Genomic DNA, 25,281 nt, shown 5'->3' on the forward strand with positions numbered 1-25,281 from the left:
AAACATTCCAGATGAATCTAGCCTAAATATTCCTGCTATAAAGCTAGGCTGCTCTTCCTGTTTTTTTCTTGTCATTAATAATGATCAGCATTTTTCTCATTAATTTTCTTACTTTACATAAAATTCTATGAACTGGAATGTTTTCATTCTTGCTAATGTTTTGAGTAATTCTATAATCAAAAATAAGTTATTAAAAAGTATGTATCTATCCCCTCACCATCCCCTGAAAAAAAACAACCTATAAGGAAAAAGGGCCAAAATATCCCTATGTTTCATCTAATTTCTAAAGATAAGAAGTACTTGGCCCTATGAACTAAAGAGAGCCCATTTGTCAGGCAGAAACGGCCACTTACTGCCCACCCCAAAAGATACTGACTCTCAAGGTCAGATCAAGCTGGGAGATGACCAGCATCATCTTCAAAGCAAGCCAAAAAGAGATAACCAGAGGAGGAGAAGGAGGACAGTACAGGGAGTGTGGTACCTGAGTAGGTGTCGGCTCAGCTGCCTGGATCTGAAAGTTCTGGGAGGGCTTCTGGGGGACAGTGGGGAGGGTGGCAGATGCCGCCTGCACCACCCGCAGAGCCTGCTGGGGGATCTGCACCACCTGCTGCTGCTCGGCCTTGGGGGGCACCACCTGGACCTGCTGGACCACAGCTGGCTGGCCCCCACCAGGGCTCTGAACAATGAGCAGGTTATTTCCTGCCTGGATGATGTTGTCCGCGGTGGTCTCGATCAGCACCGTCTCCACCTGCTCAGCCACAGCCACAGGGGGCTGGGAGGCAGGAAGGCTCTTCTTCCTTGCTTTCTTGTTAGTCTTAGACAGCGGGGTTGGGGGGCTTTCAGTGAGGAGCTGAGTAGGGGCCCCGGTGTCACTGGCGTTCACGAGGTTGTTGACGGGCAGAGTGAGTGTCACATTGCCGCCCCCACCTGTCAACTTCACCACATTGGCCCCGCTCTGCACGGGGGTGGTGGTCGTACTCGACTTCTGGATGGGGGCTGGCTTGATGGGGACAGGCTTGTGACTGGACGGTGAGGGGGTGATGATGGCTTGGTTGGTGCCAGGGATGATCTGGATCTGGTTGGTGAGATTGGGCTGTACTTGGATGGTTTGGGAATTGCTTGCCTGAATCTGAGGGACCGCCTGGTACTGGATATTGGCATTTGATCGGGTCCCTTTGTTGATCATGGTGGGATTCTGGATAGCGAACACCAGCTGCCCTCCAGGATAGGAGGTGCTCAGTTGTGACCCCTGAATCTGAAGTATATTTCCTTTGGAGGACAAGATTCCAAAGCTATTCTTGCCGGGGCTGAGAGGGAGAGGGGCAGGTTTGATAGGGACAAGCTTCCGCGGTGTGGGCTGTGGGGGAGCAGGAGGTGTCACAGCAGCTTCAACTGCTGGAGGGCCAATTTTGCTACATGTTGCAGCAAGCAGGGCTAAGGGAGATGGCTGGGAGTCCTGCAAAAAAACAGCAGAGAAAAGGAGTGAGACAGGAAGGCCCGCTGCCCGGCCGCCTCTGTCCATGATCCTCTCCTCCTGGCGGCATTCCACGCCAGTCTTCCCCACCTCCGGGGCAGGCATGTTGCCAGCACCCTCCCCTGCTTGGCTGCTGTCTCCCTTTCTCTACTGGTTTCTCCATTAAGTGAGGGAGAAAAGGTGGGCAATGTCTTTCTCAGGAAGGAACCCCTGGCAGCACCCCACAGACAGGGTAAACTAACAGCACGAGCTGACTTCCTACTCCCCGCTGGCCTTGTTTCTAAGGACAGTGAAGCATGTTTGGCTCTCAGATGGAGTTTGTTAGCCCACCCCAGGGACTGAGGGGTCCCTGATTGCTCAACTGAGGAAAGGAGGGAGGAAAAAATGGAGGGGCAACAGGAGGAATAAATACTTCAGTAAAGTGCTTTTTAGTACTCGGAACATGTAACTTTATAGACTGGGGAGGGCTACACTTTCGAGACAATGAGAAAGCCTCTGTTTTCCTTTTCCTTTTTTAGTGAGGTCTGGTGGAAGGAACACAGAGTTTAATCCTTGTTTTTCCCCCTGGCCCAACTGCGGCACCTTAGGTAAATGGCCATGGTTTCTCAGTAAAGAAAATGTGGCTAACTGAACCTTCCCCAGTCTCATAACCTAGGGTATTTACAGTGAGACAGTGAAGAGAGCGTGTTTTCGGTGAGTCTGTCCAGGATACTGCAGCCCCAAGCCCTCGGAGCCCACTGCCTACTCGCCTGGGTGGTGGAGGCAGCAGGCTGCAGGTAGTCACTGGGACTCACAGCAGCAGTGGCAGCCATGCTGGTCTGTGGATCTGTTGGAAGAAAAGAGATGGAGTAATGTATAAAATGCCCAAAAAGAACGCAAGCCCACTTGCCTCAGATTTTCTTTTTTTCTTTTTTCTTTTTTGAGACGGAATTTTTGCTCTTGTTGCCCAGGCTGGAGTGTAGTGGCATGATCTAGGCTCACGGCAACCTCCCCCTTCCAAGTTCAAGCAATTCTCCTGCCTCAGCCTTCTGAGTAGCTGGGATTACAGGCGCTGCCACCATGCCCAGCTAATTTTTGTATTTTTAGTAGAGACAGAGGTTTCACAATGTTGTCCAGACTGATCTCGAATTCCTGTCTTCAGGTGATCCACCCGCCTCGGCTTCCCAAAGTGCTGGGATTACAGGCATAAGCCATTGCACCCAGCCAGATTTTCTTTTTGCCTCTATTTGTTGCTGCTTCTCCAAGGGAAGTTAATGACTTTTCCCCAGACTTACCCACCCTGGGTTGATAGCCTTACATCTATTTCAGTAGATTACTTTCTCCTCTCCTCTCCTCAGACTCAGCCATCTGAGGCTGTGAGGACAGCTGGTCCTGCTGTCATTGGACTGCCCCCTCCAGCCACCACAGAGTCTGAGATAACACAAAAATAACCAAGATTATACCAGGACTCTCTTCTGTAACTCAGCTATGCCCTCTCTGCTGGGCACTGCTGGCTCTCCATAGCTAAACTGGAACTCCTCTATGGTGGGCAGGGGGGAGCTCCCCAGCTAATCCTCTAGCTCAAACTCAAGCCTCCTGTTCACTCCTGCTGTAGACAGATGCCAAAACTGGGAGTGAAGTATCACTCAGCCAAGATTTCTGACAAGGAGGACACACCTGCTCCATTGCCAAGTCTTGGGTGTTTTATGCTCAGCCTTCACCACAAAGGCCGTTGTCCCCAGGTAGCATATACAGCACATGGGTCAATTCTTTTTTTTTTTTTTTTTTTGAGAAGGAGTTTCACTCTTGTTGCCCAGGCTGGAGTGCAATGGCGCGATCCTGGCTCACTGCAACCTCCACCTCCCAGGTTCAAGTGATTCTCCTGTCTCAGCCTCCTGAGTAGCTAGGATTACAGGCATGTACCACCATGCCCAGCTAATTTTTGTATTTTTAGTAGAGACAGGGTTTCACCATGTTGGTCAGGCTGTTCTCAAACTCCTGACCTCAGGTGATCCATCTGCCTCAGTCTCCCAAAGTGCTGGGATTACAGGCGTGAGCCACCATCCCTGGCCTCATGGGTCAATTCTTTACTTGAATTTACGCTTTTACATACTACAATAGGCATGGCCCCACAGGCATCAACCAAGACTCAGTAGAGCTAATGACTAACTGGATATAACAAGGAGAATGAAAACAGAGTAAATTCTATTTTTGTTTAAATGTGTATATATTTCTATATATGAATATAATCAAATAGGAAAAAGTCTTAAGCCATTATCTCCTAGCGGTTGAGTTTTGTTTGACTTAAACTTATTTTGCACCTTGGTTTTCTGTACTTTTTCATTTTCCCATGATAAATATATTCTACTGTACTTTTTTTCTTAAATAAAGAAAAATAAGGTTGAGGAAGTAATGAAGGGACTCTCTACTGTGCACTTAAGTCATCCAAAAGAGGCTAGGTACAGTAGCTCATGCATGTAATCCTAACACTTTGGGAAGCTGAGGTGGGAAGATCGCTTGAACCCAGGAGTTCAAGACCAGCCTAAGCAACACAGTTAGACCCCGTCCCTAATAAAAAATTTTTAAAAAGAAAGAAACACAGTATCAGGAAAATGAAAGTCATGAGAATTTTAGGAGAAAGAATCTATACCATCTTAAAGTTCATAAATCACTAAGGAAAAGAACACCAGGCAGAGTCAGACTTCAATCCTGGACCTCTGGAAAGCAGATTTCAGTAAGTACAGAAATAAGAGAGGTATTACTTTAAAGACTAAAAGAGACAAAAAGGCTCAGGATGCATTCTGCTTGGAAGGCTGAGATGGAAGGATCACTTGAGGCCAGGAATTTGAGGCTGCAGTGCCCTATTATCACACCTGTGAATAGCCAAAACACTCCTGCCTGGGCAACATAGCAAGACCCCATCTCTTAAAAAGAAAAAAAACAAAAAGGCGCAGGGGTTGAGTCCTTGTAAGGAATTTGGCAAAAAGAGGATAGATATTGGGCTGGGTGTGGTGGTTCACGCCTGTAATCCTAGCACTTTGGGAGGCTGAGGCAGGCAGATTGCCTGAGCTCAGGAGTTAGAGACCAGCCTGGGCAACATGGTGAAACCCCATCTCTACTAAAAAGACAAAAAATTAGCGGGGCGTGGTGGCAGGTGCCCGTAATCCCAGCTACACAGGAGGCTGAGGCAGGAGAATCATTTGAACCCAGGAGGTGGAGGTTGCAGTGAGCTGAGATTGCACCACTGCACTCCAGCCTGGGCAAGAGTGAGACTGTGTCTCAAAAACAAACAAACAAACAAACAAACAAAAGGATACATATTGGGAAAGCAGAACCGTTCACATTTTGGCTGGCCTCAGGCTTCTCTGTTTGGAAGAACAATTCTTAAATGGGGAAAAGTAAAGAAAAGGTGAAGGCACGGGACGCAGTGACTCGTGCCTATAATTCCAACACTTCGGGAAGGTGAAGTGGGAGGATTGCTTGAGGCCAGGAATTTGAGACCAGCCTGGGCAACATAGGGAGACCCCATCTGTACAAAAAATTTAAAAATTAGCTGGACATGGTGGCACATGCCTATGGTCCCAGTTACTTGGAAGGCTGAGGTGGGAGGATCGCTTGAACCTGAGCGGTCAAGGCTACAGTGAGTCGTGATCACACCACTGCACTCCAGCCTGGGTGATGGAGCAAGATCCCATCTCCATAAAAAAAAAAAAAAAAAAAAAAAGGTGAAGTGGAAACTGAAGCCCTGGATAGGTGATGAGCTGGTAAGAAAGCACACCAGTGCCTTAAATGGTTATCAGGCCTGAAGTCCACACAAACTGTACTCCAGAGGAGGGGAGACTTTGCAGACACACCTGCAAATGTGTATGGAGCTGGAGGGCAGCTCTGGGCAAAATTATATATGCAGATCCTGTAATATTACAGGCACTGATTCTTGGCAAAATCCTAGGACAAATGATTGAATAGTACTGTAACTACTGAGGAAAGGAAGGAGTGACCACAAGGAATAGCATTATAATATAGAAGAACAGGTCATGCTGAACAAATCTGTTTCTTTTTTGTAGGGTTTTGGATGGATACATCAAGAGCATGGTATACACCAGGTATTTTATTTCAACAGGCATCTGGCTGACATTTTCATAATATTCTTGTGAACAAACAAGGAGGAAACTTGGGCAATATGATAGTCTAGTTTGTCTGGGGCTAAGCTGAGCATGCCTCCACCTAAGTGCTGAGAAGTCTGCTGCTGCAAGGTGTCTCGAACTGGGGTGGGTCTCAGGACCAGGGTTCACAGGCATCTCCGCAGAGGCCTTTTTATTCTTTTCTTGTGTGTTTTCACTGTGATTTTTTTTTTTTTTTTGAGATGGAGTCTCGCTCTGTCGCCCAGGTTGGAGTGCGGTGGCGCGATCTCTGCTCACTGCAAGCTCCGCCTCCCGGGTTCACGCCATTCTCCTGCCTCAGCCTCCCAAGTAGTGGGACTACAGGTGCCCGCCACCACGCCCAGCTAATTTTTTGTATTTTTAGTAAGAGAGGGGGTTTCATGTTAGCCAGAATGGTCTCGAGCTCCTGACCTCGTGATCCGCCTGCCTTGGCCTCCCAAAGTGCTGGGATTACAGGCGTGTGCCACTGTGCCCGGCCAATCTTTTTTTTCTTTTTTTTTTGAGATGTAGTCTCACTCTGTTGCCCAGGCTGGGGTGCATGATCTTGGTTCACTGCAACCTCTGCCTCCCAAGTAGCTGGGATTACAGGCACCCACCACTACATCCGGCTAATTTTTTTTGTATTTTTAGTAGAGACAGGGTTTTGCCTTGTTAACCAGGCTGGTGTCAAACTCCTGACCTCAAGTGATCCACCCACCTTGGCCTCCCAAAGCGCTGGGATTACAGGCATGAATCACCATGACCAGCCAAAACAAAGATTTATTTGTTTGTTTGTTTATTTAGAAACAAGGTCTTGCTCTATCACCCTGGCTGGAGAGCAGTGGCGTGATCTCGGCTCACCGCAACCTCTGCCTCCTGGGCTCATGTGATCCTCCCACCTCAGCCCCCCAAGTAGCTGGGACCACCGGTGCACACCACCACACCCGGCTAATTTTTATGTATTTTCTAGAGACGGGGTTTCGCCATGTTACCCAGCCTTTTCTCGAACTCCTGGGCTCAAGCAATCCCATTGCTTCGACCTCCAAAAGTGCTGGGATTACAGGCATGAACCACCACACCCAGCCCAATCATCTTTTTAAAAATGAACATATACCATAGATCACCAGGTAACTGCTGCATAACCAAGTCCTGCACATTTCAGGGCCTGTGTGTGTGTTTACAAGTGCACTGTGTGGGCTAATTAGGACAACTTCATTCTGCACATTTAGTTCACGATACATCTGTGCAAAGTGAAAGATGACATAACTTTAGAAGCAGTGGAAAGACTGTGTTACTCTGACTGACACGCTACAGGATGGGTGTGCAGAACTCAAGGAGCCTAAGTGTCAAGTCTGTGCCATGCTTACAAGGAAAAGCAATGATTTGGGTTCAGTCAAACATCACCCTCTCAGAAGGATGCTGATTATTTGAATTTTACTGGCTTTTTTTGTAGTTACATGTGTGAACTTTATAGGAGCTAGATCAATGAGCTGACACACAGATTCATGTTCATATAAAATTAAGTTGTAATATTATAATGAAAATAATCTAAGCCAACCCAAACCATTTCTCCTTTACAGTGGTAGTGTTCAAACTATCAGACCACGAACCACAGTTACAGAAACAATTTGCATCAAGACCCACCATATGCATACATACACCACACATTTCTGTCCCATGCTCATGCAATGAAAGTTTCCTGAAACAAAACTCCCTTATTACATGTGATGGACCATGGTATTTTTCTATTCTATTTCGTTTTTTTAAATGCTGGCTGTGACCCACTAAATTGGTTTTGTGCCCTACAGGCTGGAAAACTTAGGCTTTAGAACGGTATTCACCACCCAAGTTTGGCAAAGATCTAGACGACAAGTAAAACTTGCAGATGTTGGCCAGGCGTGGTGGCTCACGCCTGTAATCCCAGCACTTTGGGAGGTTGAGGCAGGTGTATCATTTGAGGTCAGGAGTTCATACCAGCCTGGCCAACATGGTGAAATCCTGTCTCTACTAAAAATACAAAAAAATCAGCGGGGTGTGGTGGCGCATGCCTGTACTCCCAGCTACTTGGGAGGCTGAAGCAGGAGAATTGTTTGAACCCTGGAGGCAGAGGTTGCAGTGAGCCGAGATGGTGCCACTGCACTCCAGCCTGGGTAACAGAGCAAGACTCGGTATCAAAAAACAAACAAACAAACAAAACTTGCAGATGTCACAAAAGTGAGAAGGATTGGAAACACAATGGGTATTAGTATTAGGGTTCAAGGACATCTTAAAAAACTCGTAGGTACAATGTTTAAGAACATCAGGCTCCATACCTAAATGAGATTCTGACTGTGTGGTTCATTAGTGGGATGGTCCCTCTTAGCCTCCTCCTAGTGCCCTCTGTAAAACAAAGGTAATGTCATCCTTCTAGGATTTCTGTGAGGCTCTAATAATTTATATCACAGCATCGAGGGTTTAAAGGCATATATGGCTTTAAAGTTTAATAAGTCCTGGCCAGGTGCAGTGGCTCAAGCCTGTAATCCCAGCACTTTGGAAGGGCAATGTGAGCAGATCACTTAAGCTCAGGTGTTTGAGGCCAGCCTGGGCAACATGGTGAAACCTTGTCTGTATATTAAAAAAAATAAGTCCTCCACTTAGGTTAAAAAACCAATCACATGCATATAGGGCAGAAAGAGCCTAATAGTGCCATGTGGAAAAGCCCCAGAGGTTTTGACTTTAAGCTGAATGGGGGCCAGCACAATCTATATATGGCTGCCAAAAAGGCTACTGCAATTTTGGATTGCATTTCTAAAAGTTCAGTCATAGAACAAAAAAATAATATCCTCCTGTAGTTTACACACTTGGGCCACATCTGGAGCATCAGGTTCTGTTCTGAGGGACATTTTAAAAGGGGGATTTTCAGCTGGAGCTTGTTCAGAAGACAGCAGCAATGGTTGTGGCCAGGGTGCCAGAGTGGGGACATGGGTTCAAAGGGTAGAACCAAGACTCCTGTGTGGACATTTTGAGGCAGATTTTAGTTAACACAAGAGAGAACTTTGAAAAGATGAAAATCAGTTGCCTTCTGAGGTACTATGTTCTCCCTTCTCTGGAATCACTTAACCAGAGGCAGGACATGTGTCCCTGCTGGAGTCAGGATGTTGAGATGGGGTGGGAAGTTGGACCAAATGATCTTTAAGATTTTTATTCATGGCCGGGCGCGGTGGATCACACCTATAATCCCAGCACTTTGGGAGGCCGAGGCGGGCAGATCACTTGAGCTCAGGAATTCGAGACCAGCCTGGCCAACATGGGGAAACCCCGTCTCTACTAAAACTACAAAAATTAGCTGGGTGTGGTGGTGCGCACCTGTAATCCCAACTACTCAGGAGGCTGAGGCAGGAGAATCGCTTGAACCCGGGAGGCGGATTTTGCAGTGAGCCAAGATCGTGCCACTGTACTCCAGCCTGGGCGACAAGAGCAAGACTCCATCTCAAAAAAAAAAGATTTTTATTCACTGGAAGAAAGTGCAGTGATTTAAAATAAGTTAAAAAAAAGATTTTTATACTTCTCAGACCATGTTGCTGATAAAAATACAAGATGAGTTTGTTGCTGGCAGAACTGCAAAGGAAGGCAATGGCTCTCCCAGGAGGCTCCCCCAGGGCTCAGGTTTGCTTAGCTAAAATTAGTGAATGACTCTCTTAGACATCCTCTATTATAAAACAGAAGAGACATAGGATCCACGCAGAGTGTAAATGAAATGAGACAAAATAAAAACTGGCCTAGCGTTTCTTCATCATCTCCCTCTCTGCAGTCCTTATTACCCTGGACTCAAACTGTTTGGACACTGGGCTGGGTTCTGAGTGACTCTTCAGTTAGGAGGTTAAAGCAGAATCTACTGAAGCAAGCTGCAGACTGCTGGTGCTGGACGTTGCACCATTTCAGCTTGGTTTCATTTTCCTCCCCAGCTGGTTCCTGAAATACTCCTATAGATCTCAAACCAATGTTTGCAAGTATCTTCCCTAACGTCACTCAGAGCTTTATGGCCACAGGCTGCAGACCTGGGCAACCAAAAGAGAGACCGATCTCCCTGCCACTACAGAATTAACCATGAAAAGGAAAACAGAGGCATTTCCCACTGATGTTTGGAAATGAAAAGTGGTTAAGAAGAGGTAGCATAGATACCTAACTGTAAGACTATGATCAAAGGCACTTTAGAACCTCATTAATTTGGAATCTTATATTTAAAATATACAATTTGGACATAAATTATGCTTAACTTTTCTTTCATACTATTTAAAGCAAGCCTAAATGGTGTTCGAAGATTGCAAAGGGACCCTTAGTCAGAATAATTGTTTTATACCACTTCCGCCATTTTAATAGTGCCACTTGGTTTTAACAGTAGTTTACATCCGGTCACTGAAACCAACACTTAACAACATAGGTAAGTGGGATTAGTGCATATTCTTGAAAGAAAAAGCTGCATTGCTTTCAAAGTTATATCATTCAGACTTTTCATTAAGTTAGGTTGGCTAAAACTTTCCCAACAGTCCCCAGGCTGGTGAAGTTTTACAATTATTTACTATACAAGCAACAGTACCTCTCTTAGGCTCCATGGAAAACTCCAGGGGTATCAAACAAAGTTTGAAGACAGCATGGCATAGGGATGGGGTTGCAGGTGCCCGATGGGACCATACACAACATTCCTTTCCCATACTGGAAACCAATTTAATTCCAAAACCAGCAGAAAAGCATCCCCTGAGTTTCTAGACTCTTGATGTACTACTGATCATCCGCCTCTACCTCCTGTCCCCTCCAGCACAGCCTTCTCTTCCTACCCCTTTGGCCAAACTTGGTAGAAAAACTGCTGGCACCCTGCCGTCCCCTCCCTCCTTCCCTACTCACTCATTTCCCGGCAGCATTAGGACATCCACCCTGGCACTGCGCTCATGCTGCACCTGCCCAGGTCAGCAGCGACCTCCTTGCTGCTCAATCCAACAGCCCCTCTGACCAGTGCCTCTTCCTCAAAATTCCCATGGATTTTCTCCCACCTCTCCTGCCACCTCTTCCCCTTGTGGGCTCCTCTTCCTTTGCCACCCCTTAAATACTGATGTTCCCCAACATCTGTCCTTTCTCCTCACCCAGCACCCTTTCCCTGGGTGACCATGCCTACTCACACGGCTTTACATACCTTCCACAGGCTGCCAACTCATAGGCCTGTGTCTGGCCCAGATCTCTGCTCCACGTGTTAGACCTGTACATCCAGCCCTCTGTGGGTCTTCCATTAGGGCTGGCCACAGACACTTGGGGCACTGAGCGACAGCTTTGCCCATTCTTTGTCCAGCTTTCTCACCCTCAGCCACCACAGGCCTTCTTCCAGATCCTTGAAAAACTTCAGTCTCTGCAGCTGTCTTTCCTTGCTTACAGCTCTTTCTGTTCTCTTCACTAGCTAAGACCTCACCCTTCAGGTCTCTGGCTGTTTGACTTTCCCAGCATAATTTAAGAGCCATTATGTAACAGGCATGTCATTTCCTCAGAGAGGCCTTTCTGGACCCCTGAGATGAGGCTAACTCCTTTGGGAACACTCACCACCCATTAACTAATCATGAGCCCAATGTATGCAAGGGCTCCCCAGGGTGGGCCATGTCTGTTTACACCACTGAACCGCAGACACCAAGGCCTGGCACATGGCTCACGGACACCTTCAGTGCCTATGGGCTGTATGAATATCCTGGGTTAAAGCAGCCTCTCTTCTGGTATCTCCAATCAGGACAAAACCTGAGCATCCCCCTCACTGCCAACCAATCATCAAGTCCTCATGATTCCACCTCATAGACAAATCTCCCTATAGTGTACCCAGCAGGCTCCCCATCCTCATCACCATGATCCACCTGAGATACTGCCTACGGCTCTAAAACTGCTTCCTGGCCTCTGGCCTCCCCCTTAGTCAGCCTCCACAATTTGGTTAGAAGGCTCTTTTTAAAGTGCAAATCCCATCCAGCTACTCTCCTAATTAACCCCCTCAATTGTTCCCTGATGCTCTTGTGATAAACTTATAAAGGCCAGAACAACCTGTCCCTCCCTGGTCCTCCCTCCTGACCTCTTTCCCTTCCAACTCTCCCAACACACACTTCAGTTTTTCATTTCTGGAATTAAAACACGCCACCCTGTCTCACTTGGAGCCTGAAGCACACTCTCTCCCATTTGCCCAGCCAGCTCCTGTCCTTCAGAGCTCATTTATACTCTCACTCAGCGAAAGCCTTTCCTGACCTCCTCCCACCTCAAATCTGGGGCAGGTGACCCTGCTACCTGCCAGTGCATACTCCAGGCACCCTTCGGCGCTGTCCCATCAACACAGAGCTGGGAGTGTGTCCCTGTCCCACGGTCTTTCTAGGCCTGACTTGGGGAGAGCACGTAACAGGAAGAGAGACCTCTGAGCCCTGGCCACCAGGCTGCAAGCTGTTCGACTGTTCCTTTCACTGAGAATGCTACTCTTGAGACCCAGCAAATGAGAAAACGCGCCTACAGAAATACCACAACAGTAGGCTTTAGGAAGCTTTTTCTTCTGGAGAGAACTAGGCTCCATCTCCACAACCCAGGCCTTGGGGGTAACTCGGCTTTTTTTGCCTGTGGGTTCCTGCCATCGTGGGTCTGGCTTTCTTGGCTTTTTGCTATGGTATTTCCCCTGGAGGAATTTCACACTGTGCAAACAGTCTTTCTCTTGGCTATTTTGGTCAGCTCAGCTGGGCCGTAAGCCAACAAAGCAGTTTCTAAGCCCAGGCTTTTCCAGTTGCCTAGCCTGGAAGAATTCAGAGCTGGTGAGGGAAAAGCATGCCCTGGCTGGTTTTAGAGAACAAAGTTGGACCTCAAAGAAAGCTGACAAATGGGGTATGAGAATCCATTTGGATGAAGAAAGCAGCAACCTTGGTAGTGAAAGACTCCAAATTGTGCTGAATATTTCAATGAGAAGCAAACCTCAGCAATCATAATAACTATTATAAGGTGGGCACGGTGGCTCATGCCTGTAATACCAGCACTTTGGGAGGCTGAGACAGGAGGATCACTTGAGGCCAGGGGTTCAAGACTAGCCTGGGCAATACAGCAAGATGCCATCTCTACAAAAAATGTTTACAAACTAGCTGGGTGTGGTGGTGTGTGCCTGCAGTCCCAGCTCCTTAGGAGGCCAAGGCGAGAGGATTGCTTGAGTCCAGGAAGTCGAGGCTGCAATGAGCCATGATTGCACCACTGTGCTCTGGCCTGAATGACAGAGTGAGACCCTGTCTTTAAAAAATAATAATAATAATTTTAAATAAACAAATAAATTAAAACCATGGTAAAAGAGCCCAATAACAGTAAAACAAATTTCAATGGCTTTCATTTCAATGAGAATAACTCTGGGCCGTGGCTTGCTAATGCCACAGGCCGAAGTAAGCAAGAAGGTGAGTAAGGAATGGAGATCTTGTCTCCACATTAACCTTTTACTGAGCCTCCCATCTCCCCCCACTCCGCCATCTCAGACCCCCAGCCTCAGGCAATGACCCTTAGGTATGTCTACAATTTCATCAAGAAGTTAAAATTTCCCTCATCAGCTAAGATCCATTATGTCTCCCCTTCTCTTCAAGCAAAACTCCTTGTAGGAGTTACCTATACTTACTGTCCTTAATTTCTCTCCTGCTAGCTTTTCTTAAACCTGCTCCAACCAGGCTGCACCCTCCTCATGCATGCCACGAAAACTGTTCACACCACCAGACACCTCCATGTTGCTAAAAACCTAATGGCTAAATGGCTACTTCTACTTCTTTTTTTTTTTTTTTTTTTTTTTTTTTTGGGACAGAGTCTCACTGTCACCCAGGCTGGAGTGCAGTGGCACAATCTCAGCTCACTGCAAGCTCCGCCTCCCGGGTTCACGCCATTCTCCTGCCTCAGCCTCCCGAGTAGCTGGGACTACAGGTGCCCGCCACCACACCTGGCTAATTTATTTTTGTATTTTTAGTAGAGACAGGGTTTCACTGTGTTAGCCAGGATGGTCTCGATCTCCTGACCTCGTGATCCGCCAGTCTCAGCCTCCCAAAGTGCTAGGATTACAGGCATGAGCCACCGCACCCGGCCTACTTTTTTTTTTTTGAGAGAAAGTCTCGCTCTGTTGCCAGGCTGGAGTGCAGTGGCGCAATCTCGGCTCACTGCAACCTCCGTCTCCCGGGTTCAAGTGATTCCCCTGCCTTAGCCTCCCGAGTAGCTGGGAATACAGGCATGTGCCACCACGCCCGACTAATTTTTTGTATTTTAGTAGAGACAGACAGGGTTTCACCATGTTGGCCAGGATGGTCTCAATCTCCTGACTTCGTGATCCGACCACCTCGGCCTCCCAAAGTGCTGGGATTACAGGCGTGAGCCACCGCGCCGGCCATGGCTACTTCTTAAACCATATCATCCGTGTTGCTCTGACATTTGATTGCTCTTCCTTTTGATCTTGGCTCGCTGCAACCTCCGCCTCCCGGTTCAAGTGATTCCGCTGCCTCAGCCTCCCAGGTAGCTGGGATTACATGGACCTGACACCACGCCCGGCTAAATTTTTGTATTTTTAATAGAGTTGGGGCTTCACCATGTTCGCCAGGCTGGTCTCGAACTCCTAACCTCAAGTGATCCGCCTGCCTTGGCCTCCCAAAGTGCTGGGATTACAGGCGTGAGCCTCCGCGCCTGGCCTCTTCTTCCTTGAAACACTTTCTTTACTTGGCCTCTAGGACACGCTTGCTAGTCTCTGGCTAACTTCTCCCATATCTCCTTTGCTGGTTCTTCCTCTCCTCTCAAATTCTAAATGATTGGGTTGCCCCAGGACTCTGTCTCAGGACCTTTCTTCTGTCTACACCTGTTTCCTAGCTGATTTTGTCTAGTCTCGTGGGTTTCGAAACCAGTAAGATACAGATTCTATATAATTTTGACTCTCACATTTCTATCTCGACTTGTATATCCAACTGCCTACCGATAGCTCCACTTGGATGTATTAATAGGCATCGTAAATCTAACTAGCCCCAGCCGGGCGCTGTGGCTCACGCCTGTAATCCCAGCACTTTGGGCGGCCGAGGCAGGTGGATCACCTGAGGTCAGGAGTTGGAGACCAGCCTGGCCAACATGGCGAAACCTCGTCTCTACTAAAAATACAAAAATTAGCCAGGCGTGGTGGTGCCCGCCTGTAATCCCAGCTCCTTGGGAGGCTGAGGAAGGAGAATCGCTTGAACCCGGGAGGTGGAGGTTGCAGTGAGCCAAGATTGTGCCACTGCACTCCAGCCTGCGTGACAGGAGCGAAACAACATCTCAAAAAACAAAACAAAACAAAACAAAAATCTAACTAGCCCCAAACAGTGCTCCCGATATTGTCCTAATCCTGTGACTCCTTCAAAATTCGCCACTGCAGTGAATGAATAGTAACTTCATCTTTCCAGCTCCTCAGCCTTAAAACCTTGGGAGTTATCCTTATCTTTTTTCCACACCCTACACTTGACAGCAAACACTCTATCTTCAAAATATATGCCCAAGCTGACTGCTTCTACCACCTCCTCTGTCATCACCTAGGTCCAGGTTTCTATCATGTCTCCCACGGATTAACCTCCTAGCTGTGCTTCTGACCTTGACCCATCAGCCTATTCTCAACACATCCAGAGTAAGACCCATCACACTTAAATGAAACCATGTTATTTCTCTGCTCAGAGGCCCCCAATACCATCCCATCTCCCACTCAAAGTAAGAGCCAAAATCTCCATTGTGACACAAAAGGCCCCTGTGTGACCTGACCTCTTTCACCTGCCCTGTCACTCTCCCTCTCTCACTGCTTTAGCCATGCTGGCTCCCTGCTGTTCCTGAACATACCAAGTATGGCCCCTGCTGAGGGTCTTTGCATTGCTCTTCTCTCTGCTGAGTTCTCACCCTCCTCCCCTCACCCCAGATAGAAAAAGGCTCAATCTCCTCCCCACTCCTTCAGGGTTTTACTCGGATGTCACCTTATCATTGAGACCTTCCCTGATCACCCTATGTAAATTGCCACCCCCCTTTTTTTCCTTATCCTCATTTTGCCTCCTTAGCACTTCTCACTGTCTAACAAATATCTATTAGTTATTGTCTCCCACTAAGATGTAAGCTTCCTAAAGGCAGGGACTTCTCTGCCTTACTCACTGATGTATCCCAGTCCCTGGCACATGGTAGGTGCTTAATAATCTATATTTGTTGAATAAGTGAATGAATAAATCCTGGAGGCTTTAGAGCAGGAGAGCCTAAAGCGAGTTTAGGAACCAAAGGAGAAAAGCTGCAGATTTGCATATCCTGGCACTAGGTCAGGATCCACTCCACAGCTGGGTTTAGCTGACCCAGACCCTGGTGGAACCCTCAACCCCACCAGTCACCTCACATGTGGGCCAGTGCAGTCCAGTCCTGCTCCTGGCCAAAAACTTCAAAGCGCACGCCTCTCATCACCACACACCAGGTACTACTGCATTTCAATGCTTCTCTCAACTGATATGCATTATTAATGCTTCTCTCCATTGACATGCATTGGCAGAGCCGGGATCGCACCACTGCACTCCAGCCTGGTGACAGAGCAAGACTCTGTCTCAAAAAAAAACCAAAACAAAAAACAAAAAAAACAAAGCCAGGCGCGGTGGCTCACGCCCGTAATCCCAACACTTTGGGAGGCTGAGGCGGATGGATCACGAGGTCAAGAGTTGGAGACCATCCTGGCCAACACAGTGAAACCCCGTCTCTTCTAAAAATACAAAATTAGCTGGGTGTGGTGGCACATGCCTGTAGTCCCAGCTACTCTGGAGGCTGAGACAGGAGAATCGCTTGAACCCGGGAGGCAGAGGTTGCAGTGAGCCAAGATTGCGCCATTGCACTTCAGCCTAGTGACAGAGCAAGACTCCGTCTCAAGAAAAAAAAAAAAAAAGATAACGAAGGCACTTGAATTTGAATACCGCCTATCTGTCTCCACCCTTAATTCTTCTTTCCAAAACGTGACTGTCATTTGCTAGTTTGCATCCTGACTGGGTCACATCCCATTGTACTGGAAAGGACTCTGGAAGTGTGTGGGGGTGGGGGCAGCATAGGGTGAAGAGAACCTGATCAAAGCAGGCCCAAGAAACAGCATCAAGTTTTTTTGTCAAAGAATACTGGGCCTCAGAATTTTAGAGAACAGGAGAAAACAAAGAAGCAAGATACACTTTTTCCCCTAAAGAATCTCCTTATGTGCTTTGGCACATTTATTTGTGAGTCACTCCCCACATTTATCCTGGGCCATGATCAGTGTTTTGTTTTTGTTTGAGACGGAGTCTTGCTCTGTTACCCAGGCTGGGGTGCAGTGGTGCGCTCTCGGCTCACTGCAATCTCCGCCACCTGGGTTCAAGTGATTCCCGTGCCTCAGCCCCCGCAGTAGCTGGGACTACAGGCGTGTGCCACCACACATGGCTAATTTTTGTATTTTTAGTAGAGATGGGGTTTTGCCATGTTAGCCAGGCTGGTCTCGAACTCCTGACCTTAAGTGATCTGCCTGCCTCAGCCTCCCAAAGTGCTGGGATTACAGGCGTGATCACCCAGCCTGGCCCCAGGCCAGAATCAGCTTCTTAAATGAGTGGTGATTTCATTTCCCCTGAGAAGACAGGGCTGGCTTACCATTTACTTTTTTGGAGGCTGGGAAATGTCTTGGTCTGTTTTCTTCTAGGCTGATCTAAGAAGATTCCTAATTATCAATTGAGAGCAGAGATATTCCACTTCCAATTACATGGCCCTGCCTGCTCACTCTTACTTCCTATTCACACTCTCTTGGAGACCACTTTGTGATTCTACCAAATTCTATAGGAGAGGTGACAACCCCAAAGAGAAGGCTCTAGAAAGATGACATTTGGAAATGTGTACGCTAGTGTCTGCTGGCTCCTCCTGAGCCACTTTTACTCTGTGATTGAGATGAAAGGCCACCTAACTGCCTAAATCACCACAAAGGGACAAACTGGTATCTCAGAGCACTCAGCAACAAAAACAAGAAAGCTAAGCCTCTGCACTGCAATGTGGCAGGGCTTCTGGCTAAGTATAGCAAGCAATTCTGATGTGGAGACAAACAGCAGCAATGGGAATGATATGCCAATGAAGGATTCCAACAGTTGGGTCTGCAAGTGTGCTTGTCCTGTGACACAAACAGCCTAGACATCTCAGCACTGCTTGGAGCTGCTCATTGGGGGAGCCTAAGAAACATCAGCCCTTTCACAACCTCTTGCTCCTGAGCAGAGCTCATCTCCCAAGAGCACATCAGCCCGCAGCCCAGTCTGATGAGAAGCACAGTATTCCCCTGTGCCAGTGGCAGCCTCAGAACATCCTGAAAGAGCGCTTCCTAGACACGCAGTGGAAGCCATGACTTCCCCTAAGCTGCCGGTGCTGCCTCTGAACTCATGTGGAGGTTCTTTTTTCAGTGTCCCCAGAGGCAGCAGAAAAATCCGTTTTCCATTTTGGAATCTATCAAGTAGGACAAATCTGCCACCTGGGAGCATCTCCTCAAGGGCAATCTCTGCTCCCTCTCCTACATGGCCTGACAATACCCTCGAGTTAGAAATGTCCCATGTTGGCTAGGCACAGTGGCTCATGCCTGTAATCCCAGCACTTTGGGAGGCTGAGGTGGGAGGATTGCTTGAGGCCAGGAGTTTTGAGACCAGCCTGACATAGAGAGACTATGCCTCTATTATTTTAAAAAAAGAAATGTCACATATTTTTACCCTCTTCACTCATCTTTCCACCTTGCTCCAATAGATTGCTGACAGAAAAGTGAGACCTCCTCCACCCCAAGGTCTCCTAAGAGAATGCTGCTAGCCAAAAAAAGATCTGCTGATAATTGAGGAAGAGCATCTTTAAAAAGACACTCAACTACATTTCAGAAACATAAAGATCTAAGTGTTGGCTCTACAAGGGAAGAAATAAAGAGAAAGAACTTTTTTTCCTCCTACAACAGGTCTAGACAACGTCATACAAGGAGTTGCACGCATATTCAAAACAAAAGCAAGGCAAAAACAAGCAAAAAAGCAACAAATGCATTCCAAAATGATGTCCATTTATCAGCCCAGAAATGTACTGGATACTGGTTTAGTTCAGCCTGTAGGTGCTGGGAAGAAATTCCGACAAATCCAAGTCAGTAGCAAAAAGGGAAAACTCCAGACATATCACCCAATGAACTTGTAAGAAAGCATATGAGCTTCCCTGAACAGATTTTACTCCAGGTTTGCAGCCCGCAAGGTTTAAGATCGGGCCATGAGGTTAAATCTTATAAACTCAGAAGTGTTCACGCTACTGCATCCCTAAACTCTGTAATTCTCTACATACCCTTTAAAGCAGTGTTTCTCTGCATCTTTCATTCCATAGCCATTGTCCACCTGATCCAAAATATCCTAAATTTTTCAGTGTTTGGAAGCAGGGTTTCCAATTTTTGTGTATACAGAAAAGGGGGGGGGGTGTGTGAAAAAATAAGTATTAGAAAAAAAACATGTTATACATATCTATCACAGAAATGAGTGGGCAAGGTTTAGAAGATGGCTGAAACAAAGCCAATACTAAGGTCTACTGGTTGGCTGCAACAAGTTTAAAATGTCTTCATAAGGGCCCTGGTTGGGCAATACTATACTTGCTGACAGTACTTGGGATCTGCCACAGACCTATAGCAAAGGACTGTTCAACTTCTCCAAAAAGCTGGTATTAACCACCAGAAGAAATAAGAAGTTCAAGGCCAAAATATCCAAATGAACCAACCACTCTACTTGCTGAAATGCCATAAAGCTTCTTTACCCCAGACATTTGCCCAAATCTTATAATTTCTTTTCTCCTCTCTGACAGGCCTCCAGAGGCCCAAACTTTAATAGAATCTGAGAGAAAAAAGTGGCCAGTCTATCTGCTATCCAGAGTGATGCCAAACTCTTTCTCCCGGAGCCAGTTCTCCCCGTTGGGCAGTCAGGTGAGGATCCGATTATTAACAAACTCTACTTGGGTCTCCTTGGCAAAGAGTTTCTGGCTTCAGCAGCCTAGCTCAGGGGGGTTTATAATTATGTCAGACTCGCTTTTTTTCTTGTAGTTGCTTTTAACCAAAGAGGTTAAGCCTCTGTACAACCAAGAGGAAGAACTAGAATTAGAAAACTTACCAATCGTCCCAGCCAATGATAATCCATTTCCAACAGGTATTAACGCCTGTTAGAAGCCACTGGAACACTGACATCATCAGCCCAATTGATAGGTTGTCTGATAGATTCGCCCCCTTCATCGCACACAAGAATTTAAAACAAAACAAGACACTGCAGTTATATTCATTATTGCAGACAATGGGTTTCTTTGTGTTAGTAATTGAAATTACTGCTGTGGTCTGGACTCCACCATTATTTCCTTTGCAGCCTGTGAGCCAGCCAACACTCTAAACTTTCTAGCCCTAAAAATTGTATCATCCAGAATACCAACTCAATACAGCCCTCCACTGTGAAACTGAATGCCTTCTGGGGTACAGCATGAAACCGTTTTAGACAGTGCATGCCAGTGCACCTTGAAACAGTGTCCATCTGTAATGAAATCTGTAAACGGGAAACTTGGGCCAATTCATTGTTTAAAGCAGATCTACTGGCTCATACCTTTCTCTAGGAAACAATAAGTGAACAAGAAGTAACCTCAGAAGAAGAAAGAACTTTGGGAGAATGCACTGAGAAAGGCCAGACTGAGTCCCCTTGGATGAAGTTAATTAAGAAACAAACATGACAGGATATTGCAATCAAAACCAAGGAATGCAGTGAGGACAGGTTTCTCACTTGCCCAGAGGACAAAACATAGTTCCTTTTTAACTAAAATTAGAAAGCCGCTGGCAAGGAAACATAAGAAGCATGGGTAAGAGGCTGAAAACCGTAAGTCAGCAATGGGGACGGAGGTGGGTACAGGAAGAGAGCAAGTATCTATTTTGTTTTATTTCTTCTGTAATTCCTTAAGATTGTTTGCGCCTGAGCTTTGGGACTGCAGTAGTCTCCCCTACGGGGCGTCAAGTAACAGGCTGGGAGCTCTGGCAATAAGTTCTCAAACTTCTCACAATTCTGCTAAGAGCTTGCAGATATCTAGCTGGAAGATCAAGGATCCAAGTGAAAACATTAAAGGAAGGTTTTTGCCCACTCCCCAGTAAGAGGTCATCTGCCCAGGGAGTGCTCTCGTGTCCCGACACCATCGCCCGACTGGGGATATATCAGTAACCGGGCTGTCGTCGATGCCGAGCAGTGCCCATCTGGTTGGCAGCGTCCGGGTCTCAAGCGTTCCCTCGCCCCTCTCTGTTCTCCGGGGAGCCCTGAATCGCTGGTGGGCATCTACAGTTAAGAGTGCAGGAAGGCCTCTCAGACACGGGGCGAACACAAGGGCTGTTGGCTGCCTCCTCAGAGCCGACCCAGGCATAGTTCGCCCAGGCGGGAGAGCGGCGTTGAAGTGGGTCGGCACCCGTCTGAGGGGTGCCAGGCCACCCCGGTGCCCGCTCCTCTCGCCGGCCCCCGGAAGCGCCGCCCTCCCGCCCGGCGGGCTCCGAGGGGGCGGGGAGTCGAACGCCCCCTTCCGGGTGCCTCCGCCCGGCTGGCCAGCCCCGCTCCTCCTCCGGGCGGGAATCCTCCCTCCCCCGCCCCTCCTGAAGCCGGGCCCCGACGCCAGACCCAGCCCCAGGGGGGAACCCTCGGCCTCGGCTCCCTCTCCCCGCGGCCTCTGCCCGTCTTCCTGACCCTTGGGGGCCGGGAAGACCCCGCCGGCAGCGGCCGGGACCCACCGCTCATTACGACATCTTCCTCCCTGGCCTCCGCCGCCTCCGCCGCCACCGAGAGCCTGACACCGCCCGCCAAGCAACCGCCAATCCCGGAGCCCGCCACCGCCCGAGCGACGGCAGCCTTCACCAATAAGCGCTTGGAACATTGGGGACCGACAGCACTATTAACCAATCAACCAGAGGCGTCTAGAGCGACGTTGATTTGACCAATAGGTCTGTGCAATGTCACTGATGGACGGTAGAGCGCACCAACCGAAAGCCAATTGAATAATGAGTGACATGTGCATCAGCCAATTGGAGGGAGGCAAAGTCCCGCCCACTGGGTGGTTGATGGACAGCAACAGGAAGCTGGAAGGGGAGGGGCTTAGCCGAAGAGTGCTTTTGTATTGGTCGTGGTTGACCTTCCACCCACCTCTAACCCAGAGGATGAATGATAGATCTGCCCTGAAGCCAATCAGAAGTCCTTAGGGTGAGGCCCACAAATGCCCCAGAAATAGCATATACATTGCGCCCTAAGTCCAGTCTCGCCCAGGTGTGGCAGGAGCTTTTACCTGCTCTTCGGCAGTAGCCGGCTGCCACTCAACCCCGTGCCTGGTGAGTGGAAAGCCATCAACCTTTTATGTAGTCCCTCTCTCGTTGTCGCCTGGGGAGGGGCGACTTTGTACAGTGAGGCACTGGGGTCCGGCACCATAGTGGGAATTGGGGTTGTTTACGCGACACTTCTAAGGGGATTTTCACAATCGGTTAAGCCCCCGTTAATCCTCACATGGTTATTGCGGCGACCCCCATAGCCCACGGTCCCAAACGTGTGCATCTGAATCATCCGAAGCTCTTTCTAAAGGCAGGCTCCCCTGGCCGCCTCTCCTAATCCGACTCGGTACTTCACGGGGCGTGCCTAGAATCTGCATTTTAGCAAGGGCCTCGCGTGGACAGAATTGCACGCTTGAGTTTGAGAAGTACTGCTTGGCCTCTGCCCCACTTACCCTTACCTTCTTGAGATGAGGTAAAGCACTTGGTAGGCACTATGCGGGTAGGTTTATCTTTGCTCCCAAGTCTCTTCCGAGAACTTGGGAAGGCTGCCTAGCTTAGTGAGGGAATCCATTCTGGCTTCAGACCAGTCTGGGTTTGAAACCTACACATCCCACTAACTTAGGCAGGGTACCGAAACTCCCCGAGCTTCATGTCCTCATCAGTAAAACGAGGTTAATCACACCTACACCTTAGCGCGACGGCTTAAAAAAACAAAAAACAAACAAACAAACAAACAAACAAACAAAAACATAGTCCATCAAGAGAAATACGTTTTGCATACAGACCAGTACACTGCTATTTGTATGAGAGTGTCATAAAGTTTCCGAAAACAATGCTTACTACTTGTGACGCACTGATAGTTTCTATGCGTATCCTATCCTATCTTATTCTCCTTCTTGTTGATCATGACTGGCAGTTTGAAAAACACTGCTAGGAAAGGTTGGTGTGATAATACAAAATGCAGAGCAGAATACCGGGTACACAGTAATTGCTGAATAAATGTTAATAGCCTCTTCCAGTCTTCTCCTCTCAGTGTTAGCCTTTGAAAAACAAGACTTTAGACAATAATACTCCTCTAGTAAAGATCCTTCCTGGGATCCGTATCTCCTAGATAAAGCCCAAACTCCTTTCTAGGCAAAGTCCTCCCACTCTTTTTTCTTCTTAACCTCAGCATCCACCAGAGGACACACTCTTACTGGTGTATCTTTCATGCTTTATCTCCTCCCTCTACCCCCGTTCCCTTCCTACAAATCCTACCCTTTTCCCTCCAGGAAAGATTCCAGGTTCCTAAACACTTACACTTTTTTCCACTAGTTGACTTCCTATCTGACCCTTCCCTTCTGGTAAACCCCTATGCATCCATGGCCGGATGTGGTGGCTCACTCCTGTATTCCTAGTGCTTTGGGAAGCCAGAGGCAGGCGGATCACTTGAGCCCAGGATTTTGAGACCCAGCTTGGGCAACATGGCAAAACCCCATCTCTACAAAAAAATTAGCTGCATGTGGTGGTGCACACTTTTAGTTCTAGCTACCTGGGAAGCTGAGGTGGGTGGATCACTTGAGCCTGGGAGTTTGAACTTAAAATGAGCTATGATCACACCACTGCATTCCAGCCTGGGTGACAGAGCGAGACCCTCTCTCTCAGAAAAATAAATAAACTCCTATGCATCCTTCAAGACCCTGCTCAAAGTCTGCATACCTCACTCCTGCCCAGCCATAGCTTCTTCCTCCTCTGTGCTGCCCTGGCACATGCAGAAGAGCTTCTCTCACACACACTATTTCCACACTTTTATTCTCACTTCTTACTCTCCTGCTAGACTGAGCTGTGGTAGAAGGATTGAGGCCAGCACAGAGGAGGATCAGCAGGAAATGTAAGCTGAGTTAAAGAATGAATATTTGCATACAATGACATCTGCATGACTTGTTTGTATAGTCCATACATTCTGTTCCCAGGCCATTTTTCAAGTTTAGATTGCTTCACTGTCAAACCAAGGACTCCACCCGGGTTCCATGACTCACCTGTATTAGGGTGCAGGGGTTTTGGGGGGAGGTAGGTGGGGTTGAATATCCTGCTGGGCCACTGTCAAACCTCTTCTGGGAGAAAAACTGGGGGTAGCTATGCTTCTCCTATCCTAGAGGCCCCATCATGAAGATCACAGAGGTGAAAAAAAAAAAGTGTGCGCACACAGGGTGGAGGACAGGGTGTGAATACTTGGAAGAATTCTGCAGTAGTTTTGAATTATTTGATTGGTTTTGCCCTTTTAAAGGTCACCTTATCCTTGTTTTGTTTGTTTCTAGGCTGTCTGACTCTTCTTACTAGAGACACAGCCAAAGAAGGGAACCCTTTGGTTTTTTTTTTTGTTGTTTGTTTTGTTTCTTTCTTTCTTTTTTTTTTTTTTCCCCGAGATGGAGTCTCGCTCTGTCACCCAGGCTGCAGTGCTGTGGCGTGATCTCGGCTCACTGCAACCTCCGCCTCCCAGGTTCAAGCGATTCTCATGCCTCAGCCTCCTGAGTAGCTGGAATTACAGACCCGCACCACCACTCCCGGCTAATTTTTGTATTTTTAGTAGAGACAGGGTTTCACCATGTTGGCCAGGCTGGTCTGAAACTCCTGACCTCAAGTGATCCACCCACCTCAGTCTCCTAAAGTGCTGGGATTGCAGGTGTGAGCCACTGCACCCGGAGGAAGGGGACACTTTCTAAGAAGAAGACCCCGTTATACTTTTGTCAGGCCCATTGGAGTCTTAGAGCTTCCTTCACAAACACCCCCGCTCCCCCAACGACCACATAACTCCTCAGAGATTTCTTCTTTCGAGATGGCCCCTGTCTTCAACAGAGAGGGAGAAGGTCAGGCAGCGGCTTGGAAATGCTTGTGCTCTCCCTGGCCACACTTTATTTATTTATTTATTTAGAGACGGAGACTTGCTCCGTTGCCCAGGCTGGAGTGCAGGGGCACTATCTCAGCTCACTGCAACCTCTGCCTCCCGGGTTCAAGCGATTCTCCTGCCTCAGTTTCCTGAGTAGCTGGGATTACAGACGCGCGCCACTACGCCCGGCTATTTTTTGTATTTTTAGTAGAGACGGGGTTTCACTGTGTTGGTCAGGCTGGTCTCAAACTCCTGACCTCACGATCTGCCCGCCTCGGCCTCCCAAAGTGCTGGGATTACAGGTGTGAGCCACTGTGCCCCGCCTTTATTTTTATTATTATTTTTGAGACAGGGTCTCTGCAGCCTCAACCTCCTGGGCCCAAGTGATCCTCCCGCCTCAGCCTCTCAAGTAGCTGGGACTACAGGTGCGTGCCACCATGCCCAGCTAATTTTTAAATTTTTTGTAGACCTGGGGTCTCCCTATGTTGCCCAGGCTGGTCTCAAACTCCTGAGCTCTAGCGATCCTCCC

General features: G+C 47.9%; 1 protein-coding gene and 1 long non-coding RNA gene across 35 annotated transcripts in view; one reads left to right on the plus strand and one right to left on the minus strand.

The window, feature by feature from the left end:
• The window catches only part of LOC104002793 (uncharacterized), a 41,735-nt gene extending 22,356 nt beyond the window's left edge, over positions 1 to 19,379 (plus strand). Inside the window, exon 3 of one of the 2 annotated variants that reach the window (XR_010152801.1) lies at positions 17,273 to 19,379. This is a non-coding gene — a long non-coding RNA (uncharacterized LOC104002793). The remainder of the gene's footprint in view (positions 1 to 17,272) is intronic. The other variant, XR_010152802.1, reaches the window with a different exon arrangement.
• The window catches only part of SP2 (Sp2 transcription factor), a 35,654-nt gene extending 14,069 nt beyond the window's left edge, over positions 1 to 21,585 (minus strand). For 4 of the 33 annotated variants that reach the window (XR_010152800.1, XM_016931551.4, XM_016931550.4 and 1 more), the window contains exons 1-3: positions 10,760 to 12,091; positions 2,224 to 2,300; positions 482 to 1,456 (exon numbers count right to left, since the gene is read on the minus strand). Coding sequence is in view for 32 of the 33 variants with exons in the window: in XM_016931551.4 (XP_016787040.1) it covers positions 482 to 1,456; positions 2,224 to 2,300; positions 10,760 to 11,078 (1,371 nt within the window). In the remaining variant the exon portion in view is untranslated. Of the gene's footprint in view, positions 1 to 481; positions 1,457 to 2,138; positions 2,301 to 2,748; positions 2,885 to 7,904; positions 7,972 to 10,168; positions 10,352 to 10,759; positions 12,092 to 19,724; positions 19,838 to 20,805; positions 20,916 to 21,358 lie in introns of those variants that run through there. The other 29 variants (XM_063798325.1, XM_063798320.1, XM_063798317.1 and 26 more) reach the window with 22 other exon arrangements.
• Positions 21,586 to 25,281: the final 3,696 nt, after the last annotated feature.

Source organism: Pan troglodytes, chromosome 19, assembly GCF_028858775.2.
Source record: "Pan troglodytes isolate AG18354 chromosome 19, NHGRI_mPanTro3-v2.0_pri, whole genome shotgun sequence".
Classification (NCBI taxonomy): Eukaryota; Metazoa; Chordata; class Mammalia; order Primates; family Hominidae; genus Pan; species Pan troglodytes.